The 26,314-nt window shown below is 41.2% G+C and overlaps 3 protein-coding genes across 4 annotated transcripts; 2 read left to right on the top strand and 1 right to left on the bottom strand.

Annotated features, from left to right (window-relative positions):
- The first annotated feature begins 360 nt into the window (after positions 1 to 360).
- On the top strand, positions 361 to 9,638 carry LOC135637168 (probable plastid-lipid-associated protein 12, chloroplastic). Of its 2 annotated transcripts, XM_065149671.1 has the most exons (12): positions 365 to 479; positions 556 to 1,107; positions 1,229 to 1,282; positions 2,066 to 2,140; positions 3,527 to 3,646; positions 6,274 to 6,465; positions 6,883 to 6,966; positions 7,064 to 7,156; positions 8,179 to 8,232; positions 8,358 to 8,437; positions 9,136 to 9,246; positions 9,369 to 9,638. In XM_065149671.1, exons 2-12 carry the CDS (start codon positions 769 to 771, stop codon positions 9,448 to 9,450), a joined length of 1,284 nt encoding a protein of 427 aa, XP_065005743.1. In that variant the 5' UTR covers positions 365 to 479; positions 556 to 768; the 3' UTR covers positions 9,451 to 9,638. The 2 variants fall into 2 exon arrangements, with proteins under 2 accessions (XP_065005744.1, XP_065005743.1); XM_065149672.1 differs by lacking the exon at positions 6,883 to 6,966 and having other exon boundaries at positions 361 to 479.
- A 1,476-nt stretch (positions 9,639 to 11,114) lies between these two features.
- Positions 11,115 to 14,085, top strand: LOC103992308 (protein PLASTID MOVEMENT IMPAIRED 1-like). Its single transcript, XM_009411988.3, has one exon. It carries the CDS (start codon positions 11,353 to 11,355, stop codon positions 13,948 to 13,950), a length of 2,598 nt encoding a protein of 865 aa, XP_009410263.2. The 5' UTR covers positions 11,115 to 11,352; the 3' UTR covers positions 13,951 to 14,085.
- A 319-nt stretch (positions 14,086 to 14,404) lies between these two features.
- Positions 14,405 to 19,293, bottom strand: LOC135636696 (uncharacterized). The gene is made up of 4 exons (XM_065148606.1): positions 18,584 to 19,293; positions 18,132 to 18,497; positions 16,555 to 17,036; positions 14,405 to 15,119 (listed from the first exon to the last, which is right to left on the bottom strand). Exons 1-4 carry the CDS (start codon positions 18,914 to 18,916, stop codon positions 14,627 to 14,629), a joined length of 1,674 nt encoding a protein of 557 aa, XP_065004678.1. The 5' UTR covers positions 18,917 to 19,293; the 3' UTR covers positions 14,405 to 14,626.
- Between the last annotated feature and the right edge of the window lie 7,021 nt (positions 19,294 to 26,314).

Below are 26,314 nucleotides of genomic sequence, written 5' to 3'. Positions count from 1 at the left end.
CTTAGTTGACTTATTGTATTTTTTAATTATAAAAAAAATATTATATTCAACGATGTACACTAATAGACAATAGTTTGATATCATCCACCACAGTTCTCATGGATTAAGGAACAGAGAGGTGTCTACAAATCACATAATATGATCTGATCCTGATCTGCTCATGACTTGCAGCTTGTAGTCCAACCAATATAGCAACCCCCTCCGCTTGTATCGACGACGACGCCGTCTTGTTGCCCGTAGAGCTCACAGACGACCAGTATAGGCATCAAATGAGCCATCTTAATCTAGTATAGATACTTCCCGGCAAACATTATATACATCTACATCGACTCAATTAAGAGTTCCCTCAGAAGAAATCTGAAATTGATCATTGGTAGTAGCTACCATCTTTCTCCAAATAGAGATAAGACAGCTTTCCTCCGCCGCCCCAATCACTCCCCTTCCGCTGATACGTATAGCTTCATCTCGAGAGTCTTCATGTACTTCTTCACTAGCTACCAATTACTTTCAATTTTTGATAGAATTCCGCTAAATCTCTCAATCATTTGGTTTCAGTTCATAAATGGTCTTCTTTTCCTTCCGTGAGAAGGAGATTGGTTCCCAGGATTCAGTGCCAGTGTGAGACCACAAGAAAAAAGAACGATAAGAGGAGGAAAGCAAAATGAACGGTGAGGATCATACTTGTTATCAAGAACTCATGGGCCCCACGCCTCATCTCAGCTCATCAAGAACTTGCGGGCCCCGTGCGTCATCCGATAACCGCCTCAAATGCACCTCTTACCGGTCGTGCGGAATCCCACCCCCGCTTTGCTCCCCCGGCGGAAATCCACCGAGATGGCCGTCGGAGGAGCTGCCGCCGCGCGGCTCGCCCTCCTTGCGCCGCCCTTCTCCGGCCGCTCCACGCTGCTGCAACCGTCGACGTGTCGTGTCCTCATGCCAAGAGTCCAGAAGCCGAGGCGGCGGCGGCGGACATCCCTCCGTCCCATCTCGTCCTCTTTGGTGGAAGAAGGGCAGCAGCTCTGCTTCAGCGATCCCGAGGCCGCACTCGTCGAAGCCCTACTCGGGATCCAGGGGAGAGGCCGCGCCGCATCTTCTGGGCAACTGCAGGCACCGTTCTTTCCTTTGATTCGACACATTCTCTGCCTTTTCTTGGAACATCCTTCTTCAGAATCGTCTGCAGTCTTTTCGGAATTCGTGTTAGGCGATTCTTGAATTGAACTCGTTACAGGACGTCGAGCTCGCGGTGCAAACCCTTGAGAATCTGGGAGGCGTGCCGGATCCTGTGAGTCCCCTTTTAGGTTTCTTGAGAATCTTTTACCTCTCTGATGTTCTTTTTGGTTTCGTGATACTCCTATGTCATGCAACCGCTGGTTTCATTGTGGCAACAAGATCCCCTGTTAGTTATCTCGAGAATCTTTTATTTCTTGATTTCTTGCTACTTCTATGTCATGCGATCGTTGATTTCCTTGCGGCGACAAGTTCCCCTGTTAGGTTCTTGAAAAATTTTCTGTTCGTGTTGGTTTCTTGTTACTTCCATGTCATGCAATCGCTGATTTCCATGTGGCAACAAGATCCCCTGTTGGGTTTCTTGAAACTCCTTTACCGCTCTATGTTCCTTTTGGTTTCGTGCTACTTCTATGCCATGCAATCGCTGATTTCCTTGCCGCAACAAGACGTATCGTTCTCATGCGTGCATCTTTGTTAGGCCTCAAGAAATCAGCAATATTAGATTAAGTGCTATAAACCCTTGTGCTATCCTCAAGATTGTGTGGATTTAGCCACAGGAACAACATGTGAATGCGTGTCAGAATCTATGCATCAAGGAGACTAAAAGAAGAAGAACATGCAGAGAAAAATTAATTGATTACATGTGATAAATAAGCATTCATGATGTTAAAAATATAAATCCCCCAGCCCAGTGATCCAGAAAGATTCATTTCTCTCAATATATTAAATTTATTATGAAAGAATTTAACAAGTGTTTGAGACATGTCTAAGATATACATTGTCAGTTTGGACTAAAGCTTAATATGTTGCTGAATTTATACAGTTCACTCTTTTGCAGACAAGCTCCAGTTTGATTGAAGGTCGCTGGCAATTAATTTTCACTACGAGACCTGGGACAGCATCCCCAATTCAAGTGAGATGACATTACCATACACTATTAATCCTCTTTAAGATAATTTTTGGCCTGTCCTATTTATGTAGTTGCTTTTGCTAAAGCATGAAATTGAAGCCAAAGAATGGGAAGCTTGTTGTTGGCCTGTCCTATTTATCTGTCTGAGAGATCTCCTATATATATATATATATATCCAATTTTAGTCAGCTGCTATGAAGCACATTTTAGGGAATTGAAAACCTGACCTTTCAGTTTGTTTTGAGTCACAATAGTACCACTTATAAAACTCATAAAACTTAAACTGACAGAAACTAACTGATGACTGGGACTTGCAAGAAATGTGGACTCATGGTGATTAAATGGAACGTTGCTTTGGTATGTAGAGAATTTTTTTGCCCATGGTAGTTCTTTTTAATGTATTAATATGCACTGATTACTTTGGAAACAAAATGGTTGTCAAGTGTGTATAAGTTCTGGAGCTGCCAGGATAATGTCATAACAGAAGACAAAAATAATTATGCATTTATATGTGGTTTTGGATGCTGTAGGGGTAGTTAATTGCTTGACTAGTAAATGGAAGCTGGCTTGATCAGAAGTGAGAGGTTACATAATTCTGACGTATCAATCTTGATGTAATAAGCTGTCAAATCAATAGCATCTTGTCAACTATTTAGATCATGTTAGCAACTTTCTGCAATTTTAAGATGATTATACCATTAATTTGTGGCAGTACCTGCCAATCTTGCAAACTGGACTCCTATTGACAAGTTTGAATCCTTAAAAAAGTGCTTGTTTGCGAAGAGTTATAACTTTTCAAGTAGAAATCAGTTCCTCAATCTTGCAGTTATCTAGCATTCATGACACATGATAAAGATTCATTGCTCCTTCTAACATTAGAAACGTCATCTATTCTTTCCTCTGGATGGGAAGACATTCTAGTCTCAATTAGTTACTGATTTAATTAAGACTACATTTAGAAGGAGGATTGATAAAAAAGTGCTTATCAGGGAAAAACAAATTCACATTAGCATTTCACTGTTTGTTTTCTAATTGGAAATATATGAACAAAGACCAAAAATCAATCAGTATAGCAATTTCTCTTACTGTTTGAGATTATATTATTGTAAAAATAACTATTTCTCTTACCAGCCTAGTAATCCTTTATTTTAAGCACCAAACGGATTTCGATATTTAAGCTTAGAAAGACATTGTTCTTGTATTTAGTAGAAAGACATTGTTCTTGTATTTAGTAGAAAGACATTGTTCTTGTATTTAGAAGGCCATCTACCTCAGTAATTTAAACTTTTTTTATTCCTGCAAATTGGTTGAGAAACTATGTTGCGTTCAGGGTCTTCTGTTACTTACTGAAATTATAATATCTCTTCTAAGGTTCAAAATTTTTTACAGAGAACCTTTGTTGGGGTAGATTTTTTCAAGATCTTTCAGGAGGTTTACCTTAGAACAGATGATCCAAGGGTATCTAACATTGTAAAATTCTCGGATGCTGTTGGTGAGCTAAAAGTAGAGGTATGATCATTTTATTTCTTCTATAACAGAAGCACATTCATCCACATACCTTTTTCAGTTTGAAATTTAATTCTGGAAATCTGATTTCCACAAATTATCTAAGTACCTGCTTCTGTCTGCACCATCTAAATTAGTAACTTTTTTATGTTATTTGTATATCTAAATGAAATGCTCTCTCACCAGTGCAATTTCATTGATGATATTTTCCATGCTCGCACAAGTCACTTGGCAACCTGTCATGAAAGAAATTTCACAGTATATTTGCTCCATTTACATGGAAAGTATATTGTTACTGAATGCAATTTTGATATTTTTCAATTGGGACAAATTGATGTCGTTAAGAAATGCTTGTAGTCCAAGAGATAATGTCTCCAGAAATTACACAAACCCTGATAAAATTTTAGAGGTAAGCTGGTGCAACACTGGATGTTTGAATTATTTAAAGATTAAGTAATGGATTTTTACTGGAAAGACAATTTATAAGAGAATATGCAGTTCGATGAGCAAAGCTATATAATTTAATCTGTGCAAATTACCCTTGTACATATTGCAAAAAACATCATATTCTATGCTCTCTAAAGTAGTTTCAGATAGTGCAGTATACCAACCTTACCAGTCTGATATTCTACTGATAATTGATATATTTCTGTACATATTGCTGCATATCAAATAATTTTTAAAGTATTCTTCTTACCAGTATACCAAGGTGTGCCATAACATATTTGTTGGTACATACCTGCGCAATAAAATTCTTTCGCTACCAATACCGATATATAAAAATTTAGAGTTAATGCTTGCAGAAACTTTAATAATAAGAGGTGAATTAATGAGGAATATTGCTATGTTGAAGTTTTGACTTGGGTATCTCTTGAATCATAATTGCACTTGGTGTGAGATCCCAGAAAAGATATTCATTGGTGAATTATTTATTTAAATTTTATATTATTCTGGGGGGAAAAATCTCAACTCTACCATGAACATTTTATAGATGGATGATATTCATTAACAAGATAATCTTTCGAGTCAAGCGAACATTTAATTTACATATGAAGGTAAGTTATGTGCATCCTATAACATTGTCAATTTTTGTCCTCGTTTAACTCTACCATAAAGGTACCACTGTATCCAGTTTCTATTGCTAGTCATGATATTGTCATCACATCCATATTAACTTTTAAAATAATTGGTTTAAGGCATCGAGCCTTATGAAACTTGTTTCCAATAATCTTATTCTCTTTATGTTGTAACAACCTTGATTAAGGTCACATACTAGGTGACTCTTATATTAGAAAACTTGCAAGATTCTAAAAATATGAGGTTGATATTGTACTATTATCTATACAACTCAGAATATTCATAGTTCTTAGCAATCTACATAAACATTTCTCTGTTATCTACTCCACTGTGATTCTACACAGGAGACCATTGCTTGCCATTGTTCCCTCCGGCTGCTTTTAAGCCATGATATTGTCATCACATCCATATTGGCATTTAAAATAATTGGTTCAAGGGATCTAGCCTTATGAAATTTGTTTCCAATAATCTTATTCGCTTTATGTTGTGACAAGCTTGATTCAGGTTACATACTAGGCAACTCTTTACTTGAATTAGAAAACTTTGCAAGATTCTAAAAATATGAGGTTGATATTGTACTATTATCTATACAACTCAGAATATTTGTAGTTCTTAGCAATCTACATAAACATGTCTCTGTTATCTACTCCACTGTGATTCTACCACAGGAGACCATTGTTTGCCATTATTCTGTCTATCTGCTTTTTCGTCATGTTTGGGAACTTTCTTTTGTAACCTACTAAGTCAACATAATGATCCCACAAACTTACTTGCATTGGATTATTATTTTGGGAGAACATCAAATGGTTTCACGTTTCAACTATTGTTGCAACAATCTTGAGCCTGAACCGAGAAGTGATAGCCAGAGGAGTGCCCATTGACATAGGAATATCTCTTTATGTATTTATTACTTGTTGCTATCCCTGGCATTGCTTATCCGCCTATACTAAGCATGGGTCATACCTGCTTCTAATCAGCAACAAAAAAGCACTGGATATGTGATATTCTGGTTTTTTATTTTTGTGCTCATAGTCAACCATATTCCTATAAATTTATATGACGATTTTTTTCCATATGCAACCGTTTCTTATTCATAAAGGGCATCTTTTATAACACTAGATTATAACTACTATGTCTAAATCACTTCATGAAACCATCCAGATTGATGATCCACATGTAAATAAACCTTTACAATATGCAATAATACACAGGCAGTAGCTATCCACTGTAAACAGTCTAGCATGGATTTATCACTAATGTTGTGCTCAGTTTCTCTTTTCCTTTTTTTTTTCTTGTTACATAACTATACTAACAAAAATGAGAAATCTCGATCATATACTTTGGCTTCAGCTACGTGGATCCTGTCACATCTTTTAGCTCTGTAAAGCAGAAGCTTTTTATTATTAATCGTGTTCTTTCATCAACATGAATTGAAATACTTCTGCCGCCAATATTGAGTTACATCTTTCTGTTGGCTTTCACAGTGACATTCAACTACTTAGGTTTTCTTTTCCTTTGGCTGACATTCATCATTCTGCTGAATTTACTCCTAGGCAGCAGCAACAATTAAAGATGGAAAAAGAATCCTTTTCCAGTTTGATCGTGCTGCATTCTCGCTTAAATTTTTACCTTTCAAGGTTCCATATCCTGTACCATTTAGGCTTCTCGGTGATGAAGCAAAGGGATGGTTGGATACAACATACTTGTCTCATACTGGGAACATACGTATTTCAAGAGGAAACAAGGTAATTTTTTATATGTAATGTGTATATCTTCACTCTCTCATATGTTCTTTCTTTAGTCTAATACAACACTTTCTTTTCTTGAATAAATCAAATACACTTGTGAAGTACTCAAATTTTAATCCTCTTTTAACAAATGTGGATATCTTCACTCTCTTACATGTATTCCTTCTGATAGAAAAGTTTTAGTCATGCATTTTCTTCCCCGAAGAAACCAAATATCCTGAAATCTTCATTTTAATCCCTTTTAACTAATATATACTTTTCTTTCTCTCACATGTTCTTCCTTCTGTTAAAAAACTTTAAATTGTTCACTTTCTTTTCCTGGATAAACTGAATGCATTGGTGAAGTACTCAAATTTTAATCCTTTTTTAACTAAATATTTGAAAAAAAAAAAAAAAAAAAAAACTGTAGCACAGGGAACGACATTTGTGCTGCAAAAGAAGATTGAACCAAGACAAAGGTTGCTGTCAGCAATATCTGTTGGAACAAGAGTTAAGGAGGTCTGGGATATGAAAATTCATTCTGATGCTCTTGGTAACTTTCACAAAAAACTTTCCATTACTTAAAAATTAATTGCTTATTTCTTCTTATTAACAGATGATAGATGAACTTATCTCTTCAAATCAGGAGGAGGTTAAAGCAAATTCAGAAATACTGGAAGGCGAATGGCAATTACTGTGGGCTTCACAGGTTTTTAGATAAGGACTTATTTCGCGTTTTATTTGGTCAGTAAGAAGAAAGATGCATTTCAAGTTTGAAACATGAAATGCAGTTAGTAATATATGCTTGCTACTTTAAAGTACATGCATAGTTTAATACTAGATTTCATGCAAAGCATATGCTGGAATTGGTCCTTAAGAGTCATGTTGTCATCATTTTTTTATTCTGTTTCTCGTCTAAAACAGACTTGTAACTTAAAATAGTGTGTTTTACTGACTCACATTTTAAGTTACAAACACTAGTGAGGGGGCTTATTGAACTTGTGAGGACAAGAAAAATCCTTAAATTTGATTTATCAGAACAAGAAAGATCCTCCTTTCATTTGTATTATCAGAACAAGAACTTAGATTTTTCTTCTCCCATCATCTATTGTGAATATATTTCTTATTCTTGCTAGGAATGCAAGTAAGCGACCTAGTTGGTGGGCTTTGTTTCAAAAGAACACCCCTTCAAGCAGGTTTATCGAGTTATTCTCTATTTTCATGTCCAGTATGAATGACCATGCAAGGGGCAAGGGGCAGTTTGTGATGGTCTAACTTGAATCAAGTGGCTAACAGATCTGATTGGGATAATAAAACTCAACAGGCACTTATTTCTTCTTCTGTTATACCGGAAGCTTCCTCACTTATCATCTTAGCCTAGGCAGCATATAATTTTTTTTAATTTTTGACTAAAGTGAAAAGAGTATTAACCTGACCAATTTGCCTTTTTAGACTACTCTCCACTACATTAAGTGCACTTGCAAAGCATTTGCTTATTTGTAGTTACAAATAAGCAAATACAAATTTGTTGTTCTACTTCCACGTACCCTAATTCTGCATAATAGACTGAACCACGAGGCGAATAGCATATGCAAAATTGTCTCTTGTAGATGCATTGACTTTTAAAGTATCCTGCTTTTCTTTTGGTTCACGTTCTTCAGTGCATGACTTCCCAAATCCTTTCGGTATACTTATAATTGATTTCTGATATTGTTCCTCCTCATCATACAGTCAGAAAATGAGAGCTGGTCGTCTGTTGTTGCCAGTGGTCTTAAAGGTTTGCAGGTCTGCGCTAACATAATATTCGAAAGTGTATCGTAAATACCAAAAATATCTTTTTTTTTCTTATAAATAGGGAAAAAAATGGTGTAGCTCTCTATTTTTATTAATTTATATGGTGCCTTTTCTAGATTATAAAGAAAGATGGAATGGTGGAGAATCAGATTAACCTGCTTCCTGGTTTAAGGATTTGTGCAAATGGCACTCTTTGGTGAGTTAAATGAAACTGATGTTTCCACATCTTGTATTTCTCTGCAACAAATTGCTGGTAGCAATATGCTGAATTGCATTGCCAAGCATACATCCTCCATGACCAATTATAAGATTAAGTAACAACATGGGACTTTTAATTTAGAAGTCAAGTGAGAACAATGAAAATATATGAATTTTGTGTTTTTTATATTTTACATCCCAGTATGTCTTTTCCTTTTTTTTTATAATTTGAGAAAATGGAAAGACAGATGACCTCCAAAGTTCATATCAAGGGTCACAGGCAATCAAAGCAATCAAAATAAAATTCATGATAAGAACACCAAAGAATTAAAAGGAAAAGGAGGAATTAAAATGGTGTGGAGCAAATGAAAATAATCAGAATTTTATTCATAAAAAATAGTCTCTATGCTTATAGAGACGTAAGACTAGTCATATCCAGATTCCCTAGTGGTAAGAACCTCTTTTCCTAGTTGACTCTCTTCTGTAGTTTCTTTCAACATGATATGTCAATGATGAAGTTTGATTATCTTTTTCTTTATTTAGAGAATGTGTATTTATTCATAGCCATAATTAAAAGCATTTGTCCTGCATTTTGTGTGTGTGTGTGTGTGTGTGTTTTTAACCACTAAGCAATGGCCTGTACTTGAGAATTCCAAGGTATACTATGGTTATGCTCATGGATGCTACCTTTCACAGCGAAACATCTGAAAGCAACTTGTTCATGGTGCAAATGAATGATGGTGTTGTTAGCTTTGGCGCATTGAAACTTCCCTTAAAAATGGAAGTCATCTTTCACCTGGAGCTGCTGTAAGTGGAATACAAATTCCATGTACTTAGGGTCATATGTCTGTCGTTCATTTATTAATTATATGCTGTACATTTTCACGTACTTACACCTGCATATTATAAACATTAGATACATTTTCCAGGTATATTGACAACAAGATCAGAATCACTCGCAGCAACAAGGATATGACACTCGTCCACTTGCGCGTCACTAGACCATGTTGATGAGACACAAAGATTCATTTAAACTGTATTTATTGCTGTAGCTGATGAGCCAACTAGCATGTAACTTTTCCATTTTGAAGCTGGGCAAAGCTGCTTGATTCAACTTGCATATCATTTCAAGTGAAGTTTGTACAAGGAAAGAAGACAATTAATTCCAAGAGATGCAAAGGAGAGTTGGTTTCATCTAAGCATCAGGTGCACACAGTCTTTTGTATCACTCACGCCAAGACGAAAGATTAGTTGCACACCGTTGCCCTGACGAGCATTGCCACATGACTTGGGTCATTCAGGAGAGAAAATAGCAGCATCTCTCAAACCAAGCAAGAAATCAAGTGTTAGAATTGAATCCAGCACGGAGACAGAGATATCCAGCTTACCTGCCCGAAGCCAGTTTCGAAAGTACGAATTTTTTTTATACACTATCCAGTTAGTACATACATACAAGTGTTTCCAAGTAAAAGAAAAGGGAGAAGAGGAAGGGGCCATGGAGGAAAAGAAGGTAGAAGGAGACAGAGATCTCCAGCTATATTCCTACTGAAAACACATAAGTTCCTGTATTATATAACCCAAAGATTCGTTATTTAATCCAATATAAAAACATTGCCAAAAAAAATTTGTAAAATGCATGCATAAAGATATTTATCCGGTATCTTTTTCATTTGTGAACCCTCTTAATATCAATCAAGACGTTGGTACCATTAGAATCGTTATATCCCCAATCAATACTGATACGTTTTTCCTAAAAAATTGTATCATGAGATGCAAAAATGAAGGCACTTCCTCTCGTTTCAACTGAGAGTAGCTCTGATATAGAAAGCGAGAAAAAAAAAAAAATCAGAGCGATGAGAGACCTTAGAGATTATTAAGATAAAATTAGATTTGTTTAATATTATTCTTAAGAAAAAGTGATCATAAAGACAAATGCTAAATTCCTATTTAACATATTTTTTTTCATTTTATAATATACTCTTTTATGGTGCATTTTCATACAAAATTAATTGAATTAAATTTAAAATTCCAATAAACAGCAATAATTTAAAAGGTGAGAGTCCATTTGACTGGGACTAGACAGCAAGCAGACCACCAAGACGTCCCACTGCCGTGTCGTAAACATCAGGAAAGAGCTTTGCGAAGGAAAGCAAACACTTTTGCCTGCAACGTTACTGTTCCAGCAAGAGGTTGAAATGATTCGAAAGACTCTTTTGATCGGGCGTCGCCTTGCATGCACTGCTCTGCTTTCACTTTTGTTAAAGGCTCTTCCGGCCTCTACTCTTAGATTATAACAGCCGAGTATACATATATATGTCTTCACTAGTTGACGCCTGCAAAGGTCCCCGCACTTCACCATCTTGCAGTGAAATCCTATAGATCTCTGACAACGAGTTGCAGCGGACATGGCGGATAACGAGGCCACGCTTAGTTAGCGATCCCCACAACAAAGCATGGGGAGACAAATGATAACACGGCGCCCGTCATTAATTGCTTAGGAAATAAGAAGTTAACAACTCCGGCTCCCGTGTCCATTAACTTGACCGACCCGGCACCAAGGGGCTTCCCTCCCACTCGATCAAGTGGACCACTCCATGCCACGTGGTAGTATTCTCAGCCGTTCCTCGTAGTAAATGAAATGCATGTACTACTTCCTCTACGTGGCTCCCGTAAGCTTCCTCGCTATGCCAACGTCGTCAGGTCACCTGATCAGACGACATCACCGTCAATAGACCGAGCTTTTTATATAGAGAGAGTGGTTAAAGGTAATGGTGGCCGCGTTCCTCTCACCCTCTCCATCCATTCCATTCTTCACCCGGAGCTCCGACTCTCGTTCTTGGCAGCTTCTAGCCCTTCTTCCCATTCCATTCGAAACCCTTGACACTTCTTGGCGAGCCAAGCGCCATTACGACCATGACGAGTTCTGCGCCTCCTCCATCAATGGCAGCACATGCTGGAGAGGCAGACGCCAACATGCAAATCCTCCAAGAGCTTGAACGCCTGAGCAGATCACTCTCCAAATCCCACACTTCTCGCCGGACCACCTCCCTCGTTCTCCCCCGCTCCTCTTATACAGCTCCGGCCGCCGATGATGGGCCCCGCCTCGTCAACGAAGCGGCTCGGTCCGACCGCCGCAACCACTCCTCTCGCCACCCGTCCCGTTTCCCCTGGCACTTGGGCTGGAATCCCCAACACGACCTTGACGGAGATGATGCTGACGGCGGCCGCCACCGCACGCCCGTGAAGAGGGAGCATACGTTGGAACCTGAGCCCGGTGAGAAGCGGGGGATATGGAGCTGGAAGCCGATGCGTGCCTTGGCTCACATCGCCATGCATCGATTGGTATGCCTGTTCTCCGTCGAGGTCATCGCGATTCAACATCTGCCGACCTCGATGGACGGGCTACGTCTCTCGGTTGCCGTTCGCAAGAAGGAGACCAAGGATGGCGCTGTGCAAACGATGCCCTCCCGGGTGCTCGAAGGGTGCGCTGACTTTGAAGAGACACTGTTCGTCCGATGCCACCTCTACTGCAGAGGTGGCGCGGCCGCAGGGAAGCCGCTCGAGTTCGAGGCCCGACCATTCCTGATCTCAACGGTAGCAGTCGACGTTCCTCAGATTGATCTCGGTAGGAGTATCGTTGACTTGAGTTTACTGGTCAAAGAGTCCATCCAGAAGAACTTGGAGGGACAACGCATCCGGCAGTGGGATCTAGCCTTCCCCCTGTCTGGGAAGGCTAAAGGAGGAGAAATGGTTCTCAAGTTGGCGTTCCAGATCATGGAAGACGGAGGTATCGGGATCTATAACCAAGCAGAGAAAATAAGATCAAACAAAGAGAAGGATTCCAATTCTTCTGTCCCAAGGAAACAATCAAAGTCTTCCTTCAGTGTTGCACTTAGAGGAGGCCAGTCTACCATACCTTCAAACACCAGCTCCGTGAGAAAAGTGGAGGAAACTAAAGATTTCGGTCTTGATCATGGGCCTGGTCTCCGTCCTTCAATCCCTCCAGTTGTGCAAAAGGCTAAGCCATACCCCAGGGAGGAAGATCCTAACCTTCCAGACTTTGAAGTTATTGACAAGGGAATAGAGATTCAAGAAGAGAAAGTGGAGTTGGAAGAAGTGATACCAGAGGACGCCACAGAGGTGTCATCAGTTTCAAGCGAGGTCGTAAAAGAGGTGGTGCACGACCGTGCTCAATGGAGTAGGCTAAAAGAGCTTCATGTAATCGCGAAAGAGATCAAGGCTCTTGAACTGATAATGATAGACGGTGGTGCCGATCTAGTAAAGACAACTCAAGAAGACAAGTTCCAGAGATTGGACACCGAGGAGGAAATAGTGACAAGAGAGTTCGTCCGGATGCTCGAGTTTGAAGATGGTAAAGAGCCGAAGTACGATGGCCTAGATCTTGTCACTTCATCAGATCATGGAGCAAAAGAGGTTGTCAAGGACGAGGAGGAAAAGATTCTCGTTCCAGACCTTGGAAAAAGCTTGGGTTCAGTGGTTCAGACAAGGGACGGAGGCTACTTAGTTTCCATGAATCCTTTCAATGTACAAGTGACAAGAAAAGAGACTCCAAAACTGGCCATGCAGATTTCTAGAGAGGTGATCGTGGAGGATGAGAAACAAGCAAGTGAGCTTCAATTGTTCCAGAGGCTGGCCGCAATGGGATCAGATGAAATGGTTTCCAGATTACTCTCGCAAACGGCGATGGACGAACTGCTCGGCAAAACAGCAGAACAGATCGCGTTCGAGGGCGTCGCGTCCGCCATAATAAGTGGCAGGAACAAGGAAGGAGCAAGCTCCAGTGCAGCCAGGTCAATCACGATAGTTAGGAAGATGGCAGCAGCAACGAACAAAGGCAGGAAGGAGAGGACCTTGACAGGAACCTGGAGCGTGAACGATGAACCAGTCGCCGCGGACGAAATCTTGGCCTTGTCGTTGCAGAGGATGGAGGCTATGGCAGTCGAAGCACTCAAAGTCCAGGCAGACATGGCTGACGAAGAAGCAGAAGTTGCTCCCTCGGAGGAAGTCTCCCCTGTTATCGGAAATGACGACGCCGGCAACCCGCTGGACTCGGCCATTTCTCTCGAGGATTGGTTGATAACTTGCAGCACGAGCCGTCATATGACAATGTTGGTGGTGATTCAGCTGAGAGACCCATTAAGGAGGAATGAAGCGGTGGGGGCTCCCATGATAGCTGTGGTGCAAGCAGCAGCATCGGATGACGACCAACCAGACGATGAAAGGAGATTCAAATTGATTAGTCTTCACGTTGGAGGTGTCAAGTTGAGCTCCAACAGGAAGAGGAGTACGTGGGACGGAGAGAAACAGAGACTAACGGCGATGCAGTGGCTTGTGGAGAATGGGCTGGGGAAAGCAGGGAGAAGAGCGAAGCAGATGCAAGCAAAGAGGGGCCATGATCTGATCTGGAGCATTACTTCGAGGATCACGTCGGGTGCATGGCTCAAACCTGTTCGAAACCCAAACGTCATATTCCTTAGCGATAGTATATAGTTCGATGTTGTGATTTCATTTGATATATGCATGCTCTCTTCTAGCTTTATGTAATACGATTCAGGGGTTATATATCATCAGTGTGTATGTTGGTGATTAATATATATACATAACAAACAGCACTCATTTTGTTTACTCCCACATTAACATGTTATATATATATATATATATATATATATATATATATATATATATAGCTACGAGATACAAAGGAAAGGCCGTCTTTGGAAGGTACCACAGACCCATTCACGTGCATCGAGGTCGCAGGTGCTTTATGATTCGCGCCGATGGATGCATCCGCGGACGGCCGGACGAGAGGCGTGCCGAGTTCGATAAGGAATAATGTCCATATGTTCGATCCTTATCCGAGATTTTGAGGCAGTCGAAACATTTGATCCACAATAGGAGACGGACCCACGATATCCAAAACTTGTCCGTCGCCATCAGCCACCACTTGCGTTTCATGAATCAAAACAGTTGATTTTTTTGGGGAGATTTTTTCCTTAATTTCTGTTCTTTTTACATGATCCTACTTCCAATTTACATAATACAAGTAAGTAGTCACTCCAAACTCGCTTAGGACAAGCAGAAAGCGATCCTCCATCCAAACACGCTGGCGTCACCGTCTCCCCTCGCCGCCGCCGTGGCGACGTCGATGGAGGTCGCACCGCACCCGTCACCTGGACGGCGGTGCGGCGACGACGAGCGCCCGGCGGCAGGATGGGCAGCTCGGGTGGGAGGCGAGCCACGCGTCGACGCACCCGACGTGGAACCCGTGGCCGCACTGCGGCAGCTCCCGGAGCTCGTCCCCCTCCACGAACTCGGCCAGGCAGATCGGGCACTCCGCCGGGCCCTCGCTGCCGGCTGCGTAGGCCACCCTCGGCAGCGCCCGCAAGGCCTTCTTCTTGAGGCCCTTGTCTGGCGGCGCCTGCGGGCGTCCGCCGCCTGGGGAGCGCCGGGAGCTGGCGCAGCGGCCAACGAGGGCGAGCCCGGTGACGGAGACCACGGCGCAGACAAGGGCGGCGAGGATCACCACCACGTCTATGTCGACTGAGAGCGGCTCCGGCGGCGGAGACGGCGGCACATATTCGGAGCTCGTCAGGAGGAACCTCGCCGCCGAAGGCATAGACCCGAGAGGAGGAACAAGTGACCGCGTGGTGCGTGCTTCTCTTTATAATATAAAAGAAAATTGAATAGATAAAAGAAAAAAAATAAACTAAATTGACGAAAATATCCTTATAATTTTTTTGCGATTCCTAAATAAAAGGATAAACCGAAGGGGAGGAAACAAAACGAAGATTTAGAAGGTGAGTAGAACAGAGTCAACTCCTACTTAAAAAGTCTTCGATGAATCCATTGGCCATGAGCATAGCTTTTGCTTATATGTTGTCATAAAACTTCGGTTCTGTCACAAAATATTTGGAGAATAATCAATTACTTATAACCTAATCTAAACCCAAGTTTGAAGGGATTAAGATTAAGTATTTGTGAAGGATGATAATCAATCACATCCTTTAATCTCTATATCGCTTAATTTTATTCACTTATAATGCATTTGGAGGTCTCAATGATGTAAATTAATAACATATAAGATTTTCTTAACTATACGAGGAAATATCTCTGTTAAAAAAAATCATTCATCCTAATCTGTATAAATAAGAAAGAAACATATTAATGCATTCAAACTTATTCAATAAAACTCTACAAATACTTTGCTTCATATGTATTTCAATAGCCTTCATGAGGCTCACTTAGTACAGTTCTCGTTCTCGTGTCCTTTCCTATTGACAGAGATGATGATCTTTTAGTGAGACTCGAGAGATCTTTTCATGTTACAGCTAAAACACTTTCTGTACAACAGCCAAGCAATGACACCGATCATATTTAAGCATCTTTTTCTTTCAGCCTAACCTTCTTCTTTCCCTTCTTCTACAGTCTTATGGATTCCATGGTTTACATGATTGGGAGGTATTCATGTATGAAAAGAGTATGAAATGAACACTCTGTTATAGAATCTTATAGGCTATGTTTCTTTTCCTTGTTACTGCCAAATCCTGGTGGTTATAACCTGAAAACAAAAATGTATTCAAAGTGAGAGATCATGTCTCGTAACAAAATAATAAAAATGTCCCAAGAAACATCCCAATGGAAGAATTACACATCTTAACAGCTTGGGGGTTCTATCCTATTCTAAGCATATCGACATCATTAATTCGACATTGGTTGTGGATCATCGGTCTAAAAACTTGATCATCGTTAGCAAAATGGCATATCATTCAACACATCCATACAAAACACACTGTAAGGAGTATCTGCAACTTTGATGGTACACGACGGACAGTGAAGATACAATCGAGCTAATCAAAGACATGCATCGGTGTGGAGTTGCCTAATACCAATCCATACAGGAAAGCCTATCTAAAAGAACTACAAATCATAAAAAATTATGCACTCCAACATTTGTAATCTTACTTCAAGTTCCATGGCCAAACTAGGAGATGGAATGCAGAAAAAGAAGAAACCAGGAAGACAGAAGGCCAAGATGATTCAGAATGACATGAGGCCTAAGATTTCGAACGATTGTAATAAGGATTTATATTGTACCTGCAGCTTCGAGGTACACTCCATGAGAACCGTCTAGATATCCTTGTATCAGGTGGCAGAGACACAAATTTCCTCCAATCATCAAGCATGGCTCTTAGATCATCGATCTTTCTGCGTAAGCCGATGCAACAGTTTGCGTGCATCGTACAGACCTTATTGAGGTCTCTGCTTGGCTCACAGAACCCACCGAAGCGCTCGGTGCTCAGGAATCTGATCCTCACTCCAATCTGCTGAATGTGTTGGTCGAACTTGATGATGTTAAACACATTCTGCTCATGAACTCCGGGGAATCTGGCACGCGAGGAGTACCAGTACTTGTAGAATTCTATGCTTCGGTTGTTGGACTTCACGTAGTTGAATCCGTTGTTGGGCCAGTTCTTGAGATTGTTAGGATCCCCCAAGAAATTGTCACAGGATGTTTGGAAATCTCCATCTGGATAGAAGTAGAGTAATGGATTCCGGAACCACATGATGTCTACATCCTGTAGTATGAGCAAACCATACAAGTGCTCAGATGATGTTGTTCTGATGTCAAATACCAACTTGAAAATGAGGGCGGCAAACATGGCATGTAGAGTATGAAGAATTCCTATTCCACTAAAATCATCAAAAGAAATCACCTAATACTCAAAGTCTAAAAAGATACTAGCATATGAATGAGACATTAGCTGCTAATATGATTTAGCATGACATAGTCATGCCTGGATCATCAAAGATGGCACCATTTGCATTCTTTTTTATATATATTTGGATGGAAAGTAGTCCTTATCTAAATTGTAGGAGACTCTTCAACTCTGGTCGCCTGACCTATTTTGTCCACATTAGAAACTAAGATTCCCTATTGATGGCATCCTTTTCATGCTTTTTCCTGGAGGTCAAAAGGAAAGAACCTACTCCCTACAAGAAACGAAGAAACTCCTGCTAAAGAAGACAACAAACTTCGGATTTCTGCATCACTAGAATCACCAGTCAAGTGCAGAGAGGCAACTAATTATCTTCCAAAGGCAGAGCTATGTATTCTGCATGTCTGGTAAACCTTTGAAGCTAATCCTTAGATGACTACAAAGCCTGGCTATCCTAAATTATGTAAACGAGGACTATGTGCCGAAGGTTACATCTTTGTAAGAACAACATGGTTTCATGGACAAGATGCACGAAATCACAGCCGTCCTTTATCCCGTTTAGGTAATTGGGCATTGACTTCAATGTTTAAGGTCTAAAAAGATCTCAAATCAGTAATAGTTTCAACATCCTTGATGCCAAAATAAGAAATTTTAATGGACAAAACTAATGATAATTGGGATTCCATGTTGTTCTTGATTAGCCTTCCACAGGTACACCATAGCTCAGAGTAGTTAATTGGTCTACTATTCTTCCGCATACCGACTCGGCTACCTGCTTCGTGATTAGAGATGTCGGATCGGGACCCACTTGCAGGTAAAGCTGCAGCCAGCTAGAATACGGTACGTTGGTGGGTAAACATAGTATGGATTTTTCTAACGCATGGAATTGCTGGCTGGCTGAGTGCCAATCACATGAGTCCATGGATTGACTGACGAAGGAGAGAGCAAACTCACCGAGAAGATGAAGTTGTATCCCTTCTCCAGAATCAGGCGTAGGAAGTCCAGCCTCGCCCACATCATGTCCAGGTACTCGGGAGTGTTGAACACCTTCTCGCCGGAGTAGTCCACCCCCTCGGTCTTGAGGTGGAAGCAGTGCGGGTGGATGGCGAGGCACCGCCCGTACGCCTTGTCGTCCACGGCGACGATCACCAGGTGGCTCAGGAGCTCGCTGGTCCCGTTGCCGATGCGGAAGCTCTCCAGGAAGAGATCCAGCACGGATCCGGGAGAAGCCCAGAAAGCATTCAAGGAGGTCAGTATTACAGTATTGTCTTCGGTGGCCGCTGCCTTGAGCACCCTCTCCAGCCTGACATCCTGGCTTTCCTGCAGCAACAGCGACAGCGCCATTCTATCAGATCGGGACACGGATCGATGTGCTATCCTAGTGAAACTACAGTAGACGAACGCACTGGCATTTTCTGCACAGATGGAGCAGAGGAAATCGGTTCCGGGTCGGAAGCGACGGCAGCGTCGACCGGCCTCTGCTCGGGCGGAAGAGAGGACCGCGAAATCGGGTCGGAGGCTTCGGCAGCGCCGACCGGCTGCCACACGGCGACTGGAGGGCTGAGTTCCACCCGGACCGTCGTCATCGGGGGGAAGGAGACGGCTGGCGTGGCGGCGCGGTAGAGCAGGGAGACGGAGAGTGCGACGACGGCGAGGAAGAGGAGCGGGGAGAGCCACCGGCGGATGGCGGGGTCCGCCGCCTTGGCGCCGAAGAGGGAGACGGCGGGGGAAGACTTCATGGCAAGGGAAGAAGACCAGGAGGAGGTGCGGAAATAGAAGGAAAAGATGGCAACCTTTCCCGTCTCGGCGGGGCTGCTGCTACCAGAGGCGTGCTTCCGTCAACGAAAGCATGGCTTGATCTGCTCCGGGGAAGGAGCTGGCGGATGTCGCAAACACTCCATGGAATGGGGGAAAGACACTACATGATTGATGGCCAGTTAATAGACCGCAGCGAAAGGAAGGAAGGAATCATTGCGCTGCAGCAGCTGCCGCTGCCGTCGTTGGCTCCTTACGAGCTAGGTGGTCACCACGTCTCGACTCGTTGGTATAGTTCGATCCAATTGCTGCACGAGTCCACCGCCTCCACCACAAATCGCCGTCCCCTCCTTCGTCTCACGCTGCAACGTGGGCTCTATCGTCTCCGATCATGAGGTGACCCGGCCCCACCGCGGCATTAATGGCCAATAAGTGTCGGTCACGGCCGACGACGGGCAATGACTCGGCGAGCGATCATTGGTGGCATGCCTCTGGGCCCCACAATTCCAAAGCCTTTTGCGCTCTAACCACACCCTTCATTCCGTCTTTAAGCCAATGCTATAGAAACAGCCTATTACAAGAAATGAAGGATGCTAATCTAATATTAATCTAGGAATCGTCGGATAAAACCTTCGATCCATGACGTATCTATCAACGTGTCGGCAAGATTTGTCTCCCGGGAAAAGAAATCTAAGAACTAGATTTGCCACAAACACGAGCGGCGATGTCAGAAGAAATACTGGTGTGCATCGATCCGTCGTCGGTCAACTTCAACGCGAAGCTGACGTCTGTTTTCTTGTTTTTATTTAGCGGCCGTAAGGGGCACCGAATCTAAATATTTTAAAAAACAAACGAAATATTCAGATTCGAATTTATTTTTCAGATTACTCCGATAAGATATTTAAATTGATGCTCGGTAGTTTCTAAATATTAAAATAAAAAATTAATAGGTTAACTCAAAAGAGAAGAGTAAAGATATCTTGAATCTAATAAAATTAAAATTGATCCGTATTTACCGACTCGCTTTTACAAAAGAGAACACCGTATATATATATATATATATATATATATGTATGTATATATATATATATATGTATGTATATATATATATATGTATGTATATATATATATATGTATATATATATATGTATATATATATATATATGTATATATATATATACATATATATATATATACATATATATATATACATATATATATATATATACATATATATATATATATATACATATATATATATATATACATATATATATATATATATATATATATATAATTAATGAAAAGTTATTCTCACATGGATTAGGAGTCCGAAGTAGTGGTGGTGTTCGGTAGGGTACCTCTAAATTAATCGGGGAATCATAATAATTGCACCAATAAAAAATTACGATACTAAATTTTTTAATCCTCCATCCTCATACTTAATATTAAAACACATCGGACGTTTTTTTTAATCCGAACATGTTAGTACTTTCATTCCAAGAAGAAGTTGTACTGACAGACTTGCCAGTGGAACTGTAATTGTGATTGGACAAAGAGAAATACATAGTTGTTTATTACTTTCTATCCCCATCTGAAATTGAATTGTGTACATATTTGAATACTCTCTATCCGATTAATAATGCTAATTTGGATTTTATCGGCTGAGACTTGAGAGCCAAAATCCCTTTCCATTTTATGCAGCATCGTGAGATGCAAGCCGAATCACCCGGGAGTCGCTCCATGGATGACGCGGCGGGTTTCGCTCCTCCTTCCTGCGGGAATGACGTCGACCCATGAAGTCCCATCAGGGGTGACTAACACAGTGCCCACGCGGCCGGCCGCGCCAGCTGCATCAAAGAAGAAGACAGCGAGTGAAGCAACTGGACACCATGCTGGTCCACCAATTCGTTCGTTTCCTTCTCCTGACATTGCTCTTCTTGCTCGGCAACATTGCTGTACGTGTTCCTAAAAGGATAATTCACGGATGCGAAAAGAAGTGGATCAACGAGTTAGCCAGGACGATGGGTTCGGAAGGTGGACGGTGAATGGTCTGAAATGATGGATGGGACCTGTCGGCGATGAACGGTATTAAATCCAAGACTAGTGATGACGGGGAGCAATAATGAAGCGACAGCGACGGTGAAGGAAGGAATGGGACGATTGCAGCAGCAATGGGTAATGGGGGTTGGGGTTGCTGATGGACGGCGACGGCCATTGACAACACATGGTACTGGATAACGATTATTTTTATTTTGGGTATGATGATCGTGTGTCAGTGACATTTTGCCTAATCCAACGCATGAAGGCCATGATTGAGTGTTGGACGGGTGTTCGATGAATGTTTCTGAGAAGGATGGCTCCGTCGAGTGGTTCTCTTCGTGCTGACCACAACCTTTTATCTTTCGGTGTTGAGCTTTTTCCGTTGGACAGGTCATGCAAGGAAGGAATATTTCGTATCTGATACCGGAGCAATTATTTTCCTTCTCTTTTGCCACAGAGCAGAGAAAGAAGGCTAAGATCGAGGAGTAAAGCTCTCCACCAGAGGACTTAAAGCTGCCGCAATTGCCGGCGACGAGTCGCATGAGGAGGGAACATAAAGCTGCTTCTTTTGTTCCCTAATCTCATCATTCAACTCGCGCCACCAAGAAAAATCACTCTCTTAAAATGAACGAATTAGCTTTCTGTAATTTGAGGACGACACTCATTCTTATTATATTGTTGGTTACATTGTTCTCCGGTGACAGACCTTTTAATTGCTCGGATGCAGGAAAACGTTCGTCAATCGATTCCGGCAGTCGGTGGAATCAGATGGTGATGGAAAGAGAGAGGACTTCCATTAGACGAAACTTCTGCTTAGCCTTGTACTTGTCTTTGGTCTTTTCCATGATAAGTACTGACTCCAAATTAATAGTTGGTTTGGTTCCATCAGAATGATTAATGGAAAGGCACCTGGACATGCACGAGACACCGAGGCAGATGAGCTCGAGACCAGTCACCGGCAGTTTCCACCGGGTAGCGAGATGTTTGCCCACAGCTCATTTAATCGTGTGGTGGTATGATTCTTTTACTGGGAGAGGGCGGCCAGCCACCGGAAACAAGAGATGGAAACAGGCGCATGCGGCTGTCGGCAGAAATAGGCCTGTGTCAGCTTTAGACGCCTATTTATCGTGGTCCAAAGTGCCATTACCACTTCCTACCGAGCAGTAGCTGTGGTGTAACCATCTCCCCCATTAATATATATATATATATATATATATATATGAACTCAATCTACGAGACTGAGGAAACTGGGAAGCACTGTAGTGATTTATAGGTCTAATGGTTTATTGGTTTTGGACTGAATCGGAATTGGAATGGAAAATAATAATTTTAATTTAATATCAGTTTAAATCGATTGATTATTAAGAAAAAATATTGGCCAACGATCAAAGTTGATCATTGACTGATCATTTGAGGGACCCAACAGCTCAAGCTGAGACTCAATGGATATCTTAATCATTTTATAATTTAAAAAAATAAAAAATAAACATTCCCTTTCTGAGAGTTAAATATTAATTAGTTGAGGCCATTTTGAAAAAAAAAATTCAAAAAATTTATTAATACCCCTAAACTTCTCGGTCTTCCTTATATCAATTTATTAAGCAATCATAATACTCTCATGAGCTCTCTCTTACTAGGGTATTCTTTACGATAGTATTTTGTTCCTTTCATAAACTCTCTCTAGTTTGAATAGCAAGTGAAACCTTAATGCACTTAACCTCAACATTCATACCCGAGAATAATTTCGAAAGCTTGATCGTGTTGATTCAAAAAGGCAACTCTTTATCATAGAGCAAAAAGAAGTTGATACAATTACCAAAACAATCAAGCCAATCTTGGCTAACACCACATTCGTCCAATCTTGAAGTACTGAACTCATCTGACTCTAAGACGATCGAACCCTGCAAAACTGCATAGGGGCGTTTCTAACAAATATCCTTCCGATATTTAAGTTAGAGATGATCCGATCAACGACTTGAATAGCACTAGAAAATATCTCTAAAAATATATCTAAGGAGCCCTTTTATAGTGGGTTCCTTAGACAATTGCTCCCATGATCGATGGTGATTAGGGAGGATGATTGTTGAAGTGGCATTCATATCAATTTTTCTCATAATATATGCGCACCCCACCACCTCCCCCCTACTTCTAGAGCTAAGGAATGTAATAGAATTAGGTCGTAAAAGAATTAGTCTAATATTATTAGATGTGTCCAATCCAAACAAGTGGCACATTATGGGCTGATAAGGCTGGATACGATATTGTACAATGTGGTGTGCAATTGGTCGACAAGGCTATTCGTGCAATGAAGAGTTGATGCACAAAGGGCTAAGGAGGTCGAGCACGATGGAAAACAACAGAGAATGACTTTGAACGTGGAGACACAATTGACCGATAAGACTAGATATAGTAGAGAATGGTAGAGAATAAGGGAGCATAATAGGCCAACAAGGTTAGGCACAATAGAGAACAATGAAGAATAATAGAGGATGACAGAAAACAAGAAGACACAATAAGCCGATACAATCGAGCATGGTACTAATGATCTAGGATTGTGTTGATAAACACCTTCATTCAATCTTATTGTAAGTGGTTCTATATTCTTGACCAGCCTAGCTATCATTTTATGCATTGCCAAATTAACCCTCGAACATATCGAGTTATTGTCATGCTTATGTGATCAATCATGTAAGTAATAGAAACATAATGATTTTAATGAAGATACTTCCCTGATAGGTGGTTGTGTCCATCTGCTTTCCTTCGGAAATTTTGCGGTCTTGTTGAAGCATGTGATATGACAGATCTCGTAGGTATATTAGCTCCTTCGTTACTGCTCGATGGTTACGAAATGTTAGTGTGTGGCGCTACCCACTCTTTACGAGTTATGCCAAGCTGTCGGTGCGTATTGTCGAGGCATGTTATATTATTGTCGAGGTACAGTAGGTTGCAGTTGCAAGTCAGGCCATGCCGAGTCGCCACTTCGCCTGAGCGAAACATCAGTGACCCTCCAGTAGCTCCACCACCCCAGAATGCAACTTCAACTTGTCAATGGTGAATCTTTGTGGATGGTCAGCTGAGGCTGCAGGTCAGACATGCCCACATGGTTGCTAGATTGCTGCAAACAGTCTTTGCAGCCATAATATGTGCCATGTTGAGCTGTTGCTTCATTTTATTAGAGCATAACCGGTCATCCTGCTGCTGACCAGCCATAATAGTATTGCCATGCGAAGAAGGTCCGATGTAGTCCCCGACGAGGTTCGGGTATGCCAACCCTGTTGGAGCATGCCAACAGTTGCAGCTCGCCAAGCTCCTACTGCACCTCGATGAGGTAATCGAGTTCTCCGTTGACATGCCCCTTTGCGTCGCTGAAACATGGATGTTGCAGCCATGGTCTTCAACATCGTTACTCGGTCACATCGAGCCACCACCATGTCCTTAAAGGCGTGGCATCGAGACTCTATCCTTTGCAATCTGCTGTGTACATTGCAGACGCAGTTTTTGGTGCAGCCATTTGGTCACGCGTAGCTGCGTTCCGCCGAGGCGCGACGGTCTGCAACTATAAGCTTGCAGAGCGCCGCGAAACCTCACCTCGCCTTCGTCGGTGGATAGTTGCAGCTCGCAGTGAGGGTTGTCGATCTGATATTAGTGGTAGCCTCCTCCTCGAGGCGCAAACCGCCCAAGATGCGAATTGGTGTATGTAGCTGCATGGTACCATGGCACACTCGACATACTATGAATTGGTCGGGCATGAACAGTAGCTTCACCTCACCGAAGCATTGAATGCAGTCGGTGCATGTCGAGCCATTGCTTCTTTGGTCGACGCACAACCAGTTTCTCCTGTGGCACACTTACTACTGCCGACATAGGATATCGGTTCTGGATCATGGTGATGTCAGGCAGATGGCTTGGTATTCTCTCTGAGAGATGTTAGTCGCGGCCACTGCAGGTTTGAGTGCTAGAAACATTCAATGATCTTGTAAATAGAGTGGGAATCTGGCCGAGATCGAAGGCACTCTGCTGTCTATTGGGGGCCTCCTCTTTTTCGTGGAGTCCACCCATTGAAATGTGCAATAATGCATGCAATAGATATCACAGACAACGACAACTCTGTATCGACATTGTTCCTCTCCTACTTGCTGATGAGATCTAAAAGTGTAGCTTCTTCTCACCATTCCAAATCCTCAGTCAGTAAACTCTCAGCCCATTGACGGCAGAAACATGTCATCTGCAATCCGAGCACAAATGTCATCGAACTGCTGTTGCAGTGTCGCCAAATCACCGCTGTGCCGAACCCGTGGTGCGATCGATCCCTCCGCCTCAAACAGACACATCGGGCGGCGGGGGATCAGCCTATCGCTGCAGCCCAAGCGCAAGGTGGAGCAGAGGCTCCTGCTTTTGTCGACGCGAGGAAGGAGGGCTCAGAGCGGCTCGATCAGATCTGTAAAGTAACAGCAGGGAGAGTGGTGTTGCTGAAGGGTTGTTAATAAGGGAGGAGGAGCTGTTGATCCTAACTTTATCTATGGAAAGATTTTAGATTCTTATCTTTTTATTTTAAATAAATTCATTATATAAAATTTTAAAGATAATACTTTTTTTTTATTTTAAATTATTATTTAATATCTATAAATAGATTATATCTATAAGATTTATCTAAGTCTAAGCGTTCAAGATTATAAGACAGTAATTCATGATTCTATAATTATTTTAAAAAAAATTAAATATATTTTTTTCTTAAGCTTGATTTTTTTTTCTATTTGATTTGATCTTAAACTAGTAGTACATTGTTATTACTACTTGTTACACTCATATGTGATCTCTTCCTTTCTTCACATGGTATCAAAGTCAAAATGTGATAATTTGTATTTTAAGATCTTCAAGATCTTTTTTATTATAGATTATAATGATCGAATTAATGGGTTTGGTATTAAACTTTTCAATCAATCTAACTACAAGTTCTAGAAGACTTATTTGGAGTCCTATCTCATAACGAAATATCTATGGTATATGGTTGGTGGTAATGCAACAACAATACCAGATGCTTAGATGAAAGAACATTAAATGCAAAACCTGAATTTAAGTTCAACATATTCATTTTTCATTATATCTTTGAACATATTATTAGTTGTAAATCGGTTTTAGAGATTTAGATAACTCTTGATGCATTGCTTAACAAAAATAATATAACTCGACTTTTATTTGGAGAATGATTTAGTAAATACTATCCAAAATTATCATTTAATTTTTTAATACTTTTTAAAGATTAAAAATTTATATCTAGATATATCACTAAATCCAAATAAACCTATTTCAAATGTTCAAATGAAATATTATATTATTTA

This window comes from Musa acuminata, chromosome BXJ3-4 (genome assembly GCF_036884655.1).
Source record: "Musa acuminata AAA Group cultivar baxijiao chromosome BXJ3-4, Cavendish_Baxijiao_AAA, whole genome shotgun sequence".
In the NCBI taxonomy this organism is placed as follows: domain Eukaryota; kingdom Viridiplantae; phylum Streptophyta; class Magnoliopsida; order Zingiberales; family Musaceae; genus Musa; species Musa acuminata.
The sequence above is the reverse complement of the archived record's forward strand: the minus strand, read 5'-3'. Positions and strand labels throughout refer to the sequence as shown.